This window comes from Dendronephthya gigantea, unplaced genomic scaffold (assembly GCF_004324835.1).
Source record: "Dendronephthya gigantea isolate DGI-Jeju-01 unplaced genomic scaffold, DenGig_1.0 000050F, whole genome shotgun sequence".
Classification (NCBI taxonomy): domain Eukaryota; kingdom Metazoa; phylum Cnidaria; class Anthozoa; order Malacalcyonacea; family Nephtheidae; genus Dendronephthya; species Dendronephthya gigantea.
The window spans coordinates 1,182,396-1,198,515 of NW_021163060.1; the positions used below are offsets into that span (position 1 = coordinate 1,182,396).

Below are 16,120 nucleotides of genomic sequence, written 5' to 3' on the forward strand. Positions count from 1 at the left end.
TAAGAGGTTTATAGTTTGATATATTTATTTATTGTACAATATTTGCACTTTGTAAATACAGTCTTTGTATTAATGACGTAATGAAGACATGTGTGTTTATATAGTGTGGTTTTGTCGAGTACTGAGGCGCTTGTAGAGCTTGCTGTACACTCTATCTTTCCTTGTTTGCTAGCGTAGGAAGAAATTTGCTCAGAGGTTGTGCGAATGCCAGTCATTTGGGAGAAAGTTGTAGCTTATTTGTAACAAAAGATGTGTCTGACAAGTGTGTCCATCCTCAGTGCAAACAACGGAAATGCTTTGTTTACGAATACTAATTACTGTTGTTCCCAGTTTCTCTGGTTCGCGCGATTATTTCAGAATGAGTTCATGGTTCATTCTCGTACAAAAATGAGCCATTTTGCGTTTAAAATGCTTTTTTTTGCTAAAACCTCGCTTTCCTTCGGATTTTGAAAGCGTGGAGATTACTTATGACTTCATTAAGCAAACGAAATCGGATTTTAGCTGGGCAAAAGAGGATTAATATGGAAAATGCAACAGCAATTTCAAAGTGCAGGAGCGGAAACTTATTAGGAGACATTGTTTATTGTGAATTGTAAAGACTTGTTCAGACAAGCTATGTCTAACTCAAGATCTAAAAAAGAAAGTGAGTTGGTTTACATAAATACATTTCGTATTTAGTACCGGAAAATTGCTTTCCAAATGAATTACAATTGTGTAATATTTACCGGAAAAATTATATAGCTCGTATCATGTTTGTTTCAACTTTTAAGTTAGTTTTTCCACTGCTAATGTGTGGTTTAAATATTTCTACTTTATTCTAACATATCTGAGAATTATGTGTTTGTAATATTCATTCTTTATAATGCATCGAATAGATATGCTCGACGCGTTTTAATATATTTATATATGTCAAGTCTCGAACAATTTGATATTAAAACATCGATTTTTTTTCTCAAGTGCAAATGATTTCAAGTTTATATATTCTCTTAGACTTGTTTTGTTCGGAGTAATTGAAAATTTTCGCGTTGGGTTTCGATATATCGTTGCTAGAACATCATATGTCTCTTATCAGGAATAATCAAGTATAACTTTACCCATATAAACAAATTCATTATTTAGGACGTCCAATTTTATTGGGAATCTGATTAGATTGCTGGATTTTTATCAATATAGACAGACATATGGAGCTTGTTATATAATTGTACATAATATATTTTAATATTTACATACACTGGTGAATATTATTCTATCTTCGAGTGAACTCAAGTGGGCTAGCTGTCTTAAGTAAAGTTTGCTCTGGAATTTGTCACACAGAAATTTTATCTGAAAGAATCTCAAAATAGTTCCATGAAATCTAGAGAAGCGGAGAGATATGACCTAAAAACATGCTTTCATTTTGGTTGTTTCTTCCTTAAGCAAGTCATTCTCAGTAATAGGATCTATGCTCTTGATCATGTCTTTGTTCAAAGTCTTGGTTGAATGAACAAAACTAGCAACACTCCATGACGTTGGCGACCTTGACACGTTCGGACAATACCAGCTGAAAAAGCTGGTCTTCATTTGCGTAGTGTAAATGTAAATTAGGCAATCAAGCTGTGCTCGAATTGTCATCTTTAGTGATGTTAAAAAACTCATTCTTTTAAAAGGCAGTTAGGCTTGCAATTTATTTATGAGAAAACAGCATACTTTATCGCCATGACCTAATTAGATATGCATAAATTGATTTATTTACAGTCTATGTTTTGTTTTATCATTAAAATTATTCATTTTAAAAAACCTCATCAACCACATATTTAAACCATGACATAACAGAACTGCCCAAAACTTTTGGTTTTTGGTGTTTAAATTTTACTGAATTAAGAATTAATTGGATAATTTGATTGCTGTGATGTTATTGTGGTTAATCTTATACCTCAAGTTTTCGCTTTGTTTCCCAGCCTAGTAATTCACTTAGGATGGCTGTTGTCTTCTGAAGGCTAGTTTCCTCTTCTTGTGACAGATGTGACAGAGTGAAGAAGGTACAGATGTTTTAATGAGGGCACTTATACACAAAGCATCTGTAATCGTTCCCTCATTTGCATCTGTCAAAAGAAGAAACTCAAAGACTGCCTTGAGAGTCCCACGTCTTACCACAAAACATTGTTTTCCTTTTTAGATCTGGACATACCCCAGGTGAAGGTGAATGACAAACATGGCAGCTTTTCATCCATTGCCTCCTCTGACAGGAGTTATTCACCTGCTGGTTCACCTCGTCATGGTCGGAAGATTTCAGGTAAAGATGCTAACACCATGCTGTTTCTTTTATGTTATTGCAACAAACCAACAACTCATTGCAACAAACCAACAACTCATTGCAACAAACCAACAACTCATTGCAACAAGCTACCAACAAATTGCAACCAACCAACAACAAATTGCAACAAACCAACAACAAATTGCAACAAACCAACAACAAATTGCAACAAGCTACCAACTCATTGCCACAAACTAAAAACAAATTGCAACAAACCAGCAACTCATGGCAACTAACCAACAAGCTAACAACTTGTACAACAACTGAAAATGTTTACAACTGTTTAGGTTTCAAGAAAATGATTCCCTGGAGACGAAAAGACCAGGATACTGATCCAGTATGTATTATTTTCACTATCTGCATTCATTACATCAAAGTCTCTTTGTTGGTGCAGATTTTTCACCACTTATAAACACGTTGATTTAACGTTTGCATCGGAAGAGGTCACGATTTTAGCAAGAAACGGACTTAAACGTAACTTCATTCAAATATTTCATGGTCGCAAGACTTCAGCGAGTTTTTATCAATTGTGGTGTACAAAGTCAACAGAATTTGGACGCAACTGCCAGCCTTCATCACAATATTGATTTATTTGTAATTTAAATAAATATAACTATTAATATTTAATCAATGTTTGGCCGAATACAGACCTTCTAAAATATGCTGATCTTTTCCTAACAATTCCTTCGAGGCTTCAAAGACGTCATGTTTTCTATTGAGGTATATGTGTGTAGAGTTTTACTATTGTATTTCTTCGAAGCAATTTTAACATCTATGCATGTTCAAGCATAAAATTCAGCGTAGCCGTAGGTAGTGTTCCACTACAAACAGCTGTTGTTTTCGTTATAATTATCATAACCGAAAAACATATTCCCTGAACAGCTTCTTTGCCACTGTCTATAAAATCCGAGAGTGTTTTTATGTAAGCTAATGACGATAGTTGATTTTCAATATACGGTTTGTTTTCATCATCGTTGTTGTTCTGTTTATCGTCCAGTCGTTGTTATGGCTGGCACTGGCAGTCGTCTTGCAAATTCTCCACGTTATATAAACACCGTAATGCAGGAGTCATCAGGCAACATTTTGAAAACAAAACAAACTCGTGATTTCATTTAACAACCTTGAACTTCTATTTCCGTCTTAAGCTGAGATTTTATTGTATTACTTACAAAATCCTTCGGCGTATATCCACTAAAGCGTTTCAGTTTTGAATGTTTGAGACTTTCCTTCTTTCCAAGGATATCCCATAGGATACTTTGGCGAAATAATAATCCTTTAGCATTGAGATTTTTTTAATGAAGAGACTGAACCTTCTGTGGGTTAGCAGGATCACAATTAGGACCTTTTAATGTGAATTAATTGACACGTTTTCAAGGTAATTGCAGGCTTGCAGCTCTGGAGAGGGTATATACACTTTGGTGAATGATGAATGTCTTTTTTAGGAAGGAGACGAAGGAAGGGATGATGATCTGGTCAGAAAGAAGAAGGTGTCCGTGGAGGTTGTTCCAAAGAAACCACCGTAGTACGTGTTTGTGCAAGTATATCTGCCGTTTTGAATGAATAGATAGTGTCTAGGATTTCAGATTAGAAAAGTAACCGTAGCCAGTGTTTGCAAAACCACTGGTTTATGCTGCGGGTTTTGGGTGCAATGTTCTTCTTTTAACAGATGCAAACAAGTGAATAGTTATGAAACTCTAATGTTCAAGTTCCTTTATTTTGAACATAAGTAATGCACTCGCTCGATCCCATCAAACAAAAGAAGAAAATCGCAGCTTGAAGTCACCAAACTGTCCTTAAAATTTGTGTCGTTTTTCTTTTTAGTGCCGGGCGCAAAAACAGAAGTCGTTCTGTGGATCATTTGTTAACAGACAAGAGTTTGGCGACCAACTTCGAAGTCTCGCCCCATTCTCTTCATAGTGATATTGAGGCGAGGTTACACAGCCCAGGACGATCGTCCATCACTGACGAGGACATCAGCGGGGACTCGGTACGAAGATGATGAACAATCGTGTCTCGTGGCTCTGGTCTGGTCGTTGGGTTGCACTAAGCTGTGAGTGCATCCTCCTGGGTGTTTGTTTCGTACTGAGAGAATGTTTGTCTTTTTTAGGGGAATGAAAACTATGATGTCCCGGATGGCATGGATAATACCGACGTGAGTGGGGGGGGAGAGGGGGTGGAATAGGAGGGCAGGGGAGGAGAGGGAGATAGAGGAGTGAGTGAAGAGTTGATGAGTGGGGAAGTATGGAGGGGGGAGGTAAGGCTAGAAAGAAGAGAAGGAGAGAGATAGAGGAGTGAGTGAAGAATTGATGAGAGGGGAGGTGGGGAGGGGGGTAAGGCTAGAAAGAAGAGAAGGAGAGAGATGAAGAATGATGAGGTGGGGAAGAGGTGAGAGGGAGAGCTTGAAGGAAAGGGGGATGGGTAGAGATATACTGTGAATCTTCATTATATTTTTAGAGGTTTCAAAAACTTAAACGAAAAATTGAGAAAACGAAGGAGACGATAAGACAACTCCAGTGCACGATGGATGGTTCGTCTTACAACTATCATTATTTCTTTTACGACTCTGTTTTAAGACTCTGCTTCAGACTCTCCACTGATCGTGTCTTTTCGTTTAGAGAATATCACAGGCTACTTAGTGTCATTTGAAGGAAATTCTGATCCTGAGCTCACTAAGAAAGCGTTCGAGAAAAGAAACTTGAAGTCCAACGCCGTTATTGGTCAGCTGCAAAAGAAATTAGATAAATATCAAAAAGCGTTGAAGGTAGAAAATGATCTGTAAGACAGAGCTTGATGACTTTAACTAAACTCCGAGTTTAACTAAAAGATTGTCCTTTCTTGTAGGATTTAGAGACGCACGAACAAAGAGCAAAGACGCACAACACTGCTAAGGAGGTTTTCAGGTACTGTTGGCCGTTAATTTCGCTCATTGTGACTAAGGTTTGAATCCTGTAATATGCAGTTGTCTGATTATAATTTCACCTCAGTCACATGTGAGAAGAGTGCTTCTAGTTTGACTCTACCAAACACAGTGGTTAGTACATGTGTCTTTCATCTCTGTGAATGAGGTTTGATTTCTGTTATATGCAGTTGTCTGATTATAATTTCACCTCAGTCACATGTGAGAAGAGTGCTTCTAGTTTGACTCTATCAAACACAGTGGTTAGTACATGTGTCTTTCATCTCTGTGACTAAGGTTTGATTCCTGTTATATGCAGTTGTCTGATTATAATTTCACCTCAGTCACATGTGAGAAGAGTGCTTCTAGTTTGACTCTACCAAACACAGTGGTTAGTACATGCGTCTTTCATCTCTGTGACTGAGGTTTGATTCCTGTGAAATGCAGTGGTCTGATTATAATTTCACCTCAATCACATGTGAGAAGAGTGCTTCTAGTTTGACTCTATGACAATATCACTTGAGTCGGGCACATGACAGAAAGGAATCAGCTTGTCCTTTAGTTCATTACGAATATATTTAGCTCGTTGATCAAGCTCATGAACTAATCTATCATTTTCTTTCTGACAGAGGCGTTCGGACGAGCGTCAAAGAGATATCAGGGTGAGTTCTTTTATCGTATAAGTTGTATAATTGAAGCCTATCTGTTGTTTCCTATCGACATCTGTTCATATATATATTGAAACGTCGTGTTTATTTGCTAAGAACTCTGATAAATCATTAATATACGCGTAATTAGCATATATAAAAGTGTTTATCAGCGATACCGGGGGGCATTTATCATAAATAATTCACTAAATATTCATAAGTTCGCGAGCCGGTACCAGAAAACTGTCTTTACACTTTGAAAACTTCGACGAAGATGAGACTGTGTAATCATCTTCTGTGATGCTCTCCAAGCAGCTCAGCGCTCCTCCGCTTATGACGAGCTCTCGTCGAGGGGGCAGCGAGCGTGATACGAAGTCCACACGACCACGATTGCAGAAGAGAATTCGCTCTTTGCCGCCACAAAGGGATGCACCGAAATTTTGGCTGTAAGTTTGTTGTTTTGAGCTCGCCTTGTGCCGAGCAAGGTAGCATACGTTGCCTTACTCCTTAGGGCCCTAAGGAAATTGATAAAAGTTGACAAACGACTGAAACGAGTCTAATTTTTTCTATAATAGTTTTGTTTATTCGGCTAATGTCCTGATCAAACGAGGCAAGATTTTTAAGCAACTGTCAAAGGTGAATTTAAGAGTGTTTCATCAGCTCCTTTCTTGATCAAATGAACTGGCCAGTCGCCAACGATCAAATGATAAGCGAGAGTTCATCAACACTCGAATACTGATGGAACAATATTCGTGTACGGATCATTTACAATCGTGCGATCGTTTTCGTGTGTTTGATAGTTTTATCAACTCTTATATCCCGATCAAACGGGGGTTGCATGAGAGTTGGATTTGATGGAGAGTTGAGAGGATTCACAGACACTTGTAAAGAAAAAAACCCACTCATTTCTGTCAACGTGATGACGGAACTGAGTGTTTGGTTCAAGCGATCAAGTATAGTTCAACCACAAGCCACCGCAGTTCATTTCATTTTCACTCACGTTATCGACGTCATCATAGAATACATCCTGTGTTCATCAACATCTGTATTTACGCTTTTATTTAATTTGAGCAGCGAAAAAATAGAAATCTCATCATGTAATAGAGTTGGTTATACAGGATTCAACATATATTTCTAAATGTATTTGACCCGTATTCACGATAGCATGGGAAAGAGTTTTAAAGTTTCGCGCAAGCTCTAATGTTATGTTTCCGATCTTTTTAGCGGTGTGAGGGATGGCGTCAAAGCCGGGCTCTCAGGGTAAGTCCACCTGCGATCAGGCGTCAAGCCATCTTGTCTTGAGGTCCAGTAAGGATCATCTCTTATTGATCCAGTGTCACTACAGGAGGAAACCTAAACTAAACTAACTTTATTTATACTGGATAGCTCTATCAGTTCTAAACTGTTCTTCCTAGAGGTCCAGTAAGGATCATCTCTTATTGATCCAGTGTCACTACAGGAGGAAACCTAAACTAAACTAACTTTATTTATACTGCATAGCTCTATCAGTTCTAAACTGTTCTTCCTAGAGGTCTAGTAAGGATCATCTCTTTCTCGTATTGATCCAGTGTTACTACAGGAGGAAACCTAAACTAAACTAACTTTATTTATACTGGATAGCTCTACCAGTTCTAAACTGTTCTTCCTAGAGGTCTAGTAAGCATCATCTCTTTCTCGTATTGATCCAGTGTTACTACAGGAGGAAACTATATCTTCAACTTTTTATATTGCACATCAGTTCTTATAAATATTTTAACAAATATTTTTCGTTCCAGCGCTGTTTCAAAATTTTACAAAAGCAACGAGAATATAACAGATGCAACCCCAACGTTCTCAAGTAAGTTTCATTGTTCTTTGCTAATCTGATCTCTTTTTCTCGTGTAAAACTGGACAACGTCTGGAGAAATCATTATTCGGTGGACAGCGCTATCCAGGCTTTTTTACAACCGTCTCGTGATAACAATAATAGTTTATTTTGTGTTATATTTCTGGCAGAAAGCGATTCAGAATGTCATGAGCTTCAGGGGGAAGACATTGAGTCCCTCGTTGGGTATGACGTCAGGAAAGTTCTCACTCCAAGGTAAGGTTACGTATTAGAGATCAGCTGGTATGAAGAAAAATACAACTATACAGTAGTTATATTTGGATGAACGGGGCACATTTCTTTCTTCTTTTGTTTAGTCCGAAATTTGACGAAGATAGCGTCATTTTTGGTAGTCAAACGAGGTAAGTCTCCGAAGTCTCGACTACACTTGCGATTTTCTTCTTTTTGAGAGATGTTAACGAGTGGATGAGGCATGAATGTTCATGACTGAAGGAGACCTCCTAATCTGAAGAAGACACTGGAGTGTCGAAACGTAGGCTCGTAAATGTAAACTGTCTGGTGATTACATTCATAATCCACGGTGCATAAGAGTTGTGATCAAAGTGATGAATTATATACCTGGGGCTGGTTGTATAAAACTCTTTAACTACATTTTGCATAGTTAAATCCTGGTTAACTCAGAAATACACAACTCTGATTGCCCAATTCTGTCCTTAACTTCAGTTATAGGTTAACTAGTCTTTTATACAACTGGCCCCTTGTTGCTGTGTGAACTTACAAACTCTCTCGCATCATGTTTAGTGCTCCCACCTCCACCTCCAGATACAGCGATGGCGAAAATCCACTTGAAGCAAAACTCAATGAATTACTCGAAGCACAAATGGCTTTGAAAGAAACAGTCGATAAGGCAGTGGTGAGAATTACTCTGTTTTTTAATTGCACCTGCTATCTGTGGAATCTGCATGTTGTTTACTCTTTATATTTTTCATAGTTTGACATCAATGCTATCGCAAAATCTTTACAAGAAGAAAGATATAAAACACAGGTGACGTGAAATAACTGAGTTGTACTTTTAACAGATCTTACTTGTCTTGAAAATTTCAAGATATTAACATACATTTTTTGTTCTTTCTAGGATTTAGAATGTCAGTTTAACACACTTCGGAGTCATTGGAATGATTTCTCAGAATTGCACCAGCACGAGGTGGGACGATTATTTTCCAAGAAAACTTTACAGCTGTCTGGTTAAGATCTTCTCTTGTAGAAAAGTTGGTTTAGTTTAGGTTTCCTTCTGCAGTAACACTGGATCAATAAGAGATGATCCTTACTGGACCTCTAGGAAGAACAGTTTAGAACTGATAGAGCTATCCAGTATAAATAAAGTTAGTTTAGTTTAGGTTTCCTCCTGTAGTAACACTGGATCGTTAAGAGATGATCCTTACCATGGACCTCTAGGAAGAACAGTTTAGAACTGATAGAGCTATCCAGTATAAATAAAGTTAGTTTAGTTTAGGTTTCCTCCTGTAGTAACACTGGATCAATAAGAGATGATTCTTACTGGACCTCTAGGAACAACAGTTTAGAACAAACTGATTGAATAATTTCATTTAGAACATGCAATTACGTCAAGACATTCAACGCAATGATGAAAGTATTGCGACAGTTGATTATCGTCTTGTTGAAAGAGTCGCTGAAATTGACGAATCATTTGATACTTTTGACGCAAGAGTAAGACGATGTGAAATAACTCGAACATGGTTCCCTGCGTGACCTAATACTATACTCCATTTTTTCTTCCGTAGATTTCCAAAATTGAAAACGTTCATCAACAGCAACAAGGCCTGAATGTCGATGATTATTTTGAGCAGAATATTCAAGCCAAGGCCGTCCTGACGAAGTTTCTTAGTGTTGTGCTTGCTGTAGTCACGTTATTGTTTAGTATTTTTACTTTAATTATTCACGGCATTGCTCCATTAACTAGAACAAGGTATTGTGAAATTTACTTTAACTTTATACTGCATAGCTTTATCAGTTCTAAACAGTTCTTCCTAGAGGTCCAGTAAGGATCATCTCTTATTGATCCAGTGTTACTACAGGAGGAAACCTAAACTAAACTAACTTTATTTATACTGGATAACTCTATCAGTTCTAAACAGTTCTTCCTAGAGGTCCAGTAAGGATCATCTCTTATTGATCCAGCGTTGCTACAGGAGGAAACCTAAACTAAACTAACTTTATTTATACTGGATAGCTCTATCAGTTTTAAACTGTTCTTCCTAGAGGTCCAGTAAGGATCATCTCTTATTGATCCAGCGTTGCTACAGGAGGAAACCTAAACTAAACTAACTTTATTTATGCTACAAATATTTATCTTCATATTTTTCTTAGGTTACGCTTGCTCATAACGACAATAATAGTAGTTTTCTTAGCCATGTGGTGGCACAATCCAAATCAATACGTAATCAGGCATTTTCAACGATTAATCGTCGATCCTACGTGCGAAATATTTAATTATCTTACGAAAAAAATAACTGGTTTTAGAGGCGGTGATTCTGGCAGTAGAAAACATGGCCCCGACGTCACATGACGTCATATGACGACGTCATCATACGTAATTTTATTTTAAAGATTAGGAAAATGTAAAAATGTGTAATTTTAAATGCCAATGGCAGGCTCATTGTGTATTCGTAGACGTTTAAATTGAAACCGAAGACAAAGTAATATAATATTATTATGCTATATTAAAATATATAAAAATGTCGGCTCACTGTGTTCATTATGATGAGATATGAGACATCAACCTCGTATCCAGGGTTCTCCGCTCCGAGCAACAGAACGTTCGAGCCAAGGACCACGCCCTAGAAACGTTAAAACTGAAGCGACAAAAAAGCGACAACTATTCGCATTTTACAGTCTACCTGAATCCACTGTATATTTATGTTACATGAAGTCCTCATTCGAAACATGAAATTTGAAAATAGAAAGATTGAGAAATCATGAGAAAATTTCATCGTTTCTATAATTTTTGTATTTATGTATTACCAACATTATGTCTTTTAATAATGTTTTTCATGTACATAAGACAGAGACGCTTTTACGAGAAAAAATTAAAGTCAATAGGTAAGGTATTGAAATTTATGAAAAGCAGTTTCAAGTGTATTTGATTTACCATTGAATATTGACGTCTTATTCTAGGATTGAATATTTCCTACATATTTATCAGTATCTATGATATAGTGTTTATTCTCCTAGGCAATATAGGAATATCTGCAATGTTTCAATTTATTAATCTGGTTCCAATAATATATAATTAACTCTCAATGAATGAATTAATTATTGACTTAATTATAGTAATTAAACAATTTAATTTTTTAGGAGGTTTATTTCAGTTGGATTTCTCTGCAGTAGACATAAAAGAGTTAGAAAAAAACTTGACATTTGTTCAGAAAGGTGGTTGGTACCAACCTACAAATTGTACATGTCATCATGATAAGAAGGTAATCTATGGATGGTGCCCTGAATTTTAGGTTAGGCTCAGTTCATACGTTGCATTTTGGTTGAGTTGAATGCAAGATAGTAAACCTCATTCAGCTTCATTATCATCTTATTATCTACTGTTTGAATTGCATTCGACGAGACCAAAATTTGACGTATGATGCACCATCAAAATTATGTACATGATGGTGGTAACCTGATTCCATATTTGAAGCAATCTTATTGCTGTATTTATTATAGGTGGCTATCATAATTCCTTATCGCAATCGCTATAAACATCTTGGTGTGTTCTTACGATATATGCATCCATTTCTCAAGAAACAAGAATTTCATTATAGAATTTTTATAATAGAACAGGTAATTCATGTTATTTCAACAATCAACAGTTATCACTAGTTATCAGTCAGCGTAACTTTACCATCATGATTATTGATCATCATTGTGGATCAAATATTAATCCCATCATCTTTTATCACCATCATTATTGATTACCATACTTATTGATAATTATCATTGGTAATCACGATTGCTGGTCCAATCACCACCACAAACCAATTTACCTGGTATTCACCACCAATGCTGACTTACCAGCTAATCCCATTCATTCCCTTTGTAGGCAGACAAAAAACTTTTTAACAGAGCAAAATTACTCAATATTGGTTTTACAGAAGCTAGCAAAGTTGACAATTTCAACTGTTACATATTTCACGATATTGACCTTCTACCCTTGAGTGGAGGGAACGAATATTTCTGTCCAACGTCACCAAGACACATGTCTGTCGCAGTTGACACTATGGACTTTGGGTACGTAATTATTATACCAGATTTTTGTGTATTTATTTTGTGGAATAATACGGTGTAATGAATGAATTGGTTGTTTTGTTTATTTCAGTATTCCGTATGAGGGAATCTTTGGTGGAGTGTCTGCTGTTACTGCAGAACATTTTAAAGCAGTGAATGGTTATCCTAACAGATATTGGGGCTGGGGTGGTGAGGATGATGACCTTAGTGAGAGGTAAGTCACAGGTATATTAGTTTCCTCCTGTAGTAACACTGGATCAATAAGAGATGATCGTTACTGGACCTCTAGGAAGAACAGTTTAGAACTGATAGAGCTATGCAGTATAAATAAAGCTGGTTTAGTTTAGGTTTCCTCCTGTAGTAACACTGTATAAATAAGAGATGATCCTTACTGGACCTCTAGGAAGAACAGTTTAGAACTGATAGAGCTATCCAGTATAAATAAAGTTAGTTAAGTTTAGGTTTCCTCCTGTAGTAACACTGGATCAATAAGAGATGATCCTTACTGGATCTCTAGGAAGAACAGTTTAGAACTGATAGAGTTATCCAGTATAAATAAATTTTCATTGAAGTCTCTTGTGTCATCGTTAGACTTCATGCGGCTGGCCACAGGATAACGAGTCCATCGTCTATCAATGGTATTTATACGATGATGTATCATTCGCACGCGATTTCAGAAGAATTCCCAGACAGGTATAATATCCCAACGGGAAAATCATCAAGTCAATGACTGCATAACTCTTTTTTTAAAGCACCAAATGTGAAGACGAATGCTTTATTTTTCCCTTTTTTTTCAAGGTACAACACTCTGAGAAAGTGGAAAGATTTTAAAGACACTGACGGACTAAACTCTCTCAAATACGAAGTTTTAAAAAGGACAGACGAGCAGCTGTATACGATCATCTCTTGCAATATTTAGTTAGGAAATCGTAGCATATTTCACGGTAGGATGAAATTGCTTATTTCTTAAGTGTTTTGAGATCAATGTGTTCAAAAATCCTGTGTGACATGATAACTCGTGAACTCATAATATGGAATATCACATGAAAATCATGGAAAATCATCGAGTTCACTCTTGACATTTGATATTTGGAGCTTGTTTTATATTTCATCAAATGCTTAGCTACAGTCGTGGAGAAACATTTGATGAGATTATGTTTTTCAAAATATCGAGAATGTCATCTTCTCTGGCATTATAAGTATCACATGTGTTCCACGAGGACGCGTTAATCTTTTATCATAAAACCTCTATTTATATTATAAAAACCCGCCGAGCAGCTGGTTAAACTTCAATGTAATTTTCAACAGACAAAGAAAGCTTTTATTTCATTAATTATACATGAATACAAATTGTGCGGTTATGCAACGTTTCCCGAGCAACGGCGCTGATGCAACGACAGACAAAAACACTAACAAAATGAAATACTGTCTTGGCAACCATTTGAAAACGATGAAGATATTGACCGACTTGTCGCTCAAATATGACGTCTAACATTGCGAGGTAATCCTTTCGTGTTCCTGGCAACAAAACATTCAAATATGTTTGTTCTTGGATTATTTTTAATCTTTTGTGGAGTTCTGAATGCTGCGTCCTTGAGCGGTACGTTTTAACTTTAATGTTTTGAAATAATAATATATAAATATGGATTATGGTATTTCATTTTTTCATCTTATGAATACATACTGTCACGTTTCACGATGAGCAATTTGGAAGAAAAATCTTTTTTTGCCATATCTTTCCTTCGCATCAGGCACAGCGCTGTCACATACTGTCATGTTGACTTTTTTAAACATCACTTTGGACACATGGAAAACAGACGCCAAAGAATCGATTATGAAAGAAACGATAGCAAATCTTACAACAGATTATTGCCAAGGAAATGCTAATAAGTGTGATGTGTCGTCGTCTAGTACCAGGTACGGAATGCAAATTTATGAAAAGACGTTGTTTAATAATTATCACCGCTCTCTCCCCCCCGTGTAGAGCTGGGAGTTGAAGATTGAAGTTATTTTTTTCTATGTAAAAACATGTTGTTTTTAAAATGATTATAGCACGCGTTTTAAACCAGAGAATGTTAAAATGGTAAGCGGTTATCCAAAGAACACCCACAATGATCTTAAGATGCTTGTTTTTGTGGAACTTCCGGGATCTTCCGGCAGAATTTCAGGTGATGCGTTACTGACAATCGTGAGGAATGGGAAAGCAAATTTGAGCTCAGAAATTGGTTATGAAATTGGATCAGTCGTCTCAGGAGAGAGTCTTTCTGGTTCGGAAGAGAAAGAAATTAACCATAAATGGAACAAGATTATGATTCCTCTGGCCTTTCTGATCTTGTTGGCTATTGCCTTGATTTGCTGGATACTGCATCGTAGAAGGTAAGTTGTGGGCGTGTGAAGTGTGAAATGTGGAAATTCCACGTGTCTTTCATCTCTGTGACTGAGGTTTGATTCCTGTAATATGCAGTTGTGTGATTATAATTTCACCTCAGTCACATGTGAGAAGAGTGCTTCTAGTTTGACTCTATCAAACACAGTGGTTAGTACATGTGTCTTTCATCTCTGTGACTGAGGTTTGATTCCTGCAATATGCAGACTATAATCTCATTTATAATTTCCTAGAAAAAAGAAGCTGGCCAGAGATGAGGTAAAGAGATACCAGGCGTTGAAGAATTCTAAGAATAAGGGATCAAATTCTCGAAATAAAGCAGGAGCTATGGTGACTACAGCTGACGATCTACCATCAGAAGCATTTCACCAGAAACCGACAGATGTGCCTGAGTTGAACCCGCCTGAGAATCAGGCTGTGATTGAGGCAAATAACAATGTACGAAGGCACAAAAAGAAGCGATCTTTACCCAAGAAACCGCCGGTCAAAAAGACCTCGGATGACGATAGTGATGACGTCTTTGATGATGACCCGGATGTGCGGGAAAAACCGAAGAAAAAAGGCCGTCGCCGCAAAGGACGCCGGTCGTATGATTTCGATCGTGACAATAAGGAAGAGTATGAAATGCAGGCTGCTAAAGTGTTAGCTTGTTCACCGGCTAACAATGAAGGGACAAATGGTGTCTCGCATGAGAACTCCGGGTATCAAAGGGATAGTGAGAAAGGCGAGAGTGATCCAGCGAGGAACTCGAATACAGATTCAGCGGTCGAGTTGAATTCGTCCGTCGCATCTTCACGAGCGCGATCCGCTCGGACTTTGCCGCCAATCCCGAAAACCAATTAAAACTCAGCGGTATGAAGCATCGTTGATTAAATAACTAAATAATTAAATAAGAAATAACTGAAATAATATAAATACCGCAAATTCAAGTTGTCATTAATTTTGTATCAATACTTGCGATATTTTAAATACTTGTATAGTGGAATACCTTTCTGAAAATATCATTCGTAAGGAATGACTATGTAAATAATGTAAAAAAATATGTGATATTTATAAATGGCATGTAAATAAACAAATTTTTGGTTATTAGTTGGCAAAGTGATTTGCAGGCTACGAGAGGATATTTCGCTTCCTTTTTTTTCGAGGAGCAGTGTCTGCGAATAGCTTCAAACTGCCTCTAGGGATAAGGAAAAAAAAATCCTTGACATTTCGACCCAAAAATCCTCACCAGGAAAATTGGCATAAACCATGAGAGATATGATTCGTTTGTGATATGATTTAATTAAACACACATTATTTGAATTCCTATTTCATCCTCTTAAGGGCCGTTTATACTTGCGATTTTACGTTGCGATTTTCCTCTATTGATAGATGTGAAAGAGTTAATTAGTTACAAATGCTCTGATTAATACGAGCTCTTATTTGAACATTAGTAATTAATTCGCTCGTTCACATCTATCAAAAGAAGAAAATCGTACGATATGTATAGGGTATACGATATTATGATGTGTGATTTCCTGCTAGCTGCGTTGAATAAACGAGATGACATTCCTAGCGTAACTTTGATTGTTTTTATTCTGAGAGTTTGTTCCTCTCCAGTCTTCTTTTCAAGTGTTCACAGACTTTCATATGATTTTATTGCAATAAATCATGGGACGATTGTTTTTTCAGAATATTTTTTAGTTTTTTTAGTGAAAAAAATTGCAAAGCTGCACGTTTTGTGATTGATTGAGGATATAAGAGGCTGGTATCTTGAGTGTCTGAATTATAATAATCC

General features: G+C 36.8%; 2 protein-coding genes across 3 annotated transcripts; both read left to right on the plus strand.

Moving 5' to 3' along the window:
• The first annotated feature begins 347 nt into the window (after nt 1-347).
• Nucleotides 348-10,408, plus strand: LOC114528610 (transmembrane and coiled-coil domain protein 3-like). Its single transcript, XM_028550276.1, has 20 exons — nt 348-643; nt 2,156-2,272; nt 2,581-2,630; nt 3,736-3,815; nt 4,115-4,280; nt 4,401-4,445; nt 4,748-4,820; nt 4,909-5,054; nt 5,135-5,193; nt 5,819-5,851; nt 7,061-7,096; nt 7,612-7,673; nt 7,832-7,916; nt 8,018-8,062; nt 8,463-8,574; nt 8,653-8,706; nt 8,797-8,865; nt 9,273-9,389; nt 9,464-9,648; nt 10,050-10,408. The coding sequence occupies exons 1-20, from the start codon at nt 616-618 to the stop codon at nt 10,246-10,248; spliced, it is 1,761 nt and encodes a 586-aa protein (XP_028406077.1). The 5' UTR covers nt 348-615; the 3' UTR covers nt 10,249-10,408.
• Nucleotides 10,409-10,606: 198 nt separating this feature from the next.
• On the plus strand, nt 10,607-15,897 carry LOC114528620. Of its 2 annotated transcripts, XR_003687517.1 has the most exons (8): nt 10,607-10,781; nt 11,037-11,158; nt 11,397-11,513; nt 11,773-11,960; nt 12,049-12,171; nt 12,549-12,650; nt 12,756-13,874; nt 14,010-14,333. XR_003687517.1 is itself a non-coding variant. In XM_028550289.1 (4 exons), exons 1-4 carry the CDS (start codon nt 13,497-13,499, stop codon nt 15,184-15,186), a joined length of 1,161 nt encoding a protein of 386 aa, XP_028406090.1. In that variant the 5' UTR covers nt 13,471-13,496; the 3' UTR covers nt 15,187-15,897. The 2 variants fall into 2 exon arrangements, 1 of the variants encoding a protein (XP_028406090.1); XM_028550289.1 differs by lacking the exons at nt 10,607-10,781; nt 11,037-11,158; nt 11,397-11,513; ... (1 more) ...; nt 12,049-12,171; nt 12,549-12,650 and adding an exon at nt 14,577-15,897 and having other exon boundaries at nt 13,471-13,557; nt 13,709-13,874.
• Nucleotides 15,898-16,120: the final 223 nt, after the last annotated feature.

Excerpts from the sequence above, each read along its gene's own strand:
- LOC114528610 (XM_028550276.1), top strand. The coding sequence starts at position 616 with ATGTCTAACTCAAGATCTAAAAAAGAAA. Across the intron at positions 2,631-3,735 it reads AAGACCAGGATACTGATCCA|GAAGGAGACGAAGGAAGGGA; the intron begins GTATGTATTATT and ends TGTCTTTTTTAG. Across the intron at positions 5,194-5,818 it reads ACTGCTAAGGAGGTTTTCAG|AGGCGTTCGGACGAGCGTCA; the intron begins GTACTGTTGGCC and ends TCTTTCTGACAG.
- LOC114528620 (XM_028550289.1), top strand. The coding sequence starts at position 13,497 with ATGTTTGTTCTTGGATTATTTTTAATCTTTTGTGGAGTTCTGAATGCT. Across the intron at positions 13,558-13,708 it reads GAATGCTGCGTCCTTGAGCG|GCACAGCGCTGTCACATACT; the intron begins GTACGTTTTAAC and ends CCTTCGCATCAG. Across the intron at positions 14,334-14,576 it reads TGGATACTGCATCGTAGAAG|AAAAAAGAAGCTGGCCAGAG; the intron begins GTAAGTTGTGGG and ends ATAATTTCCTAG.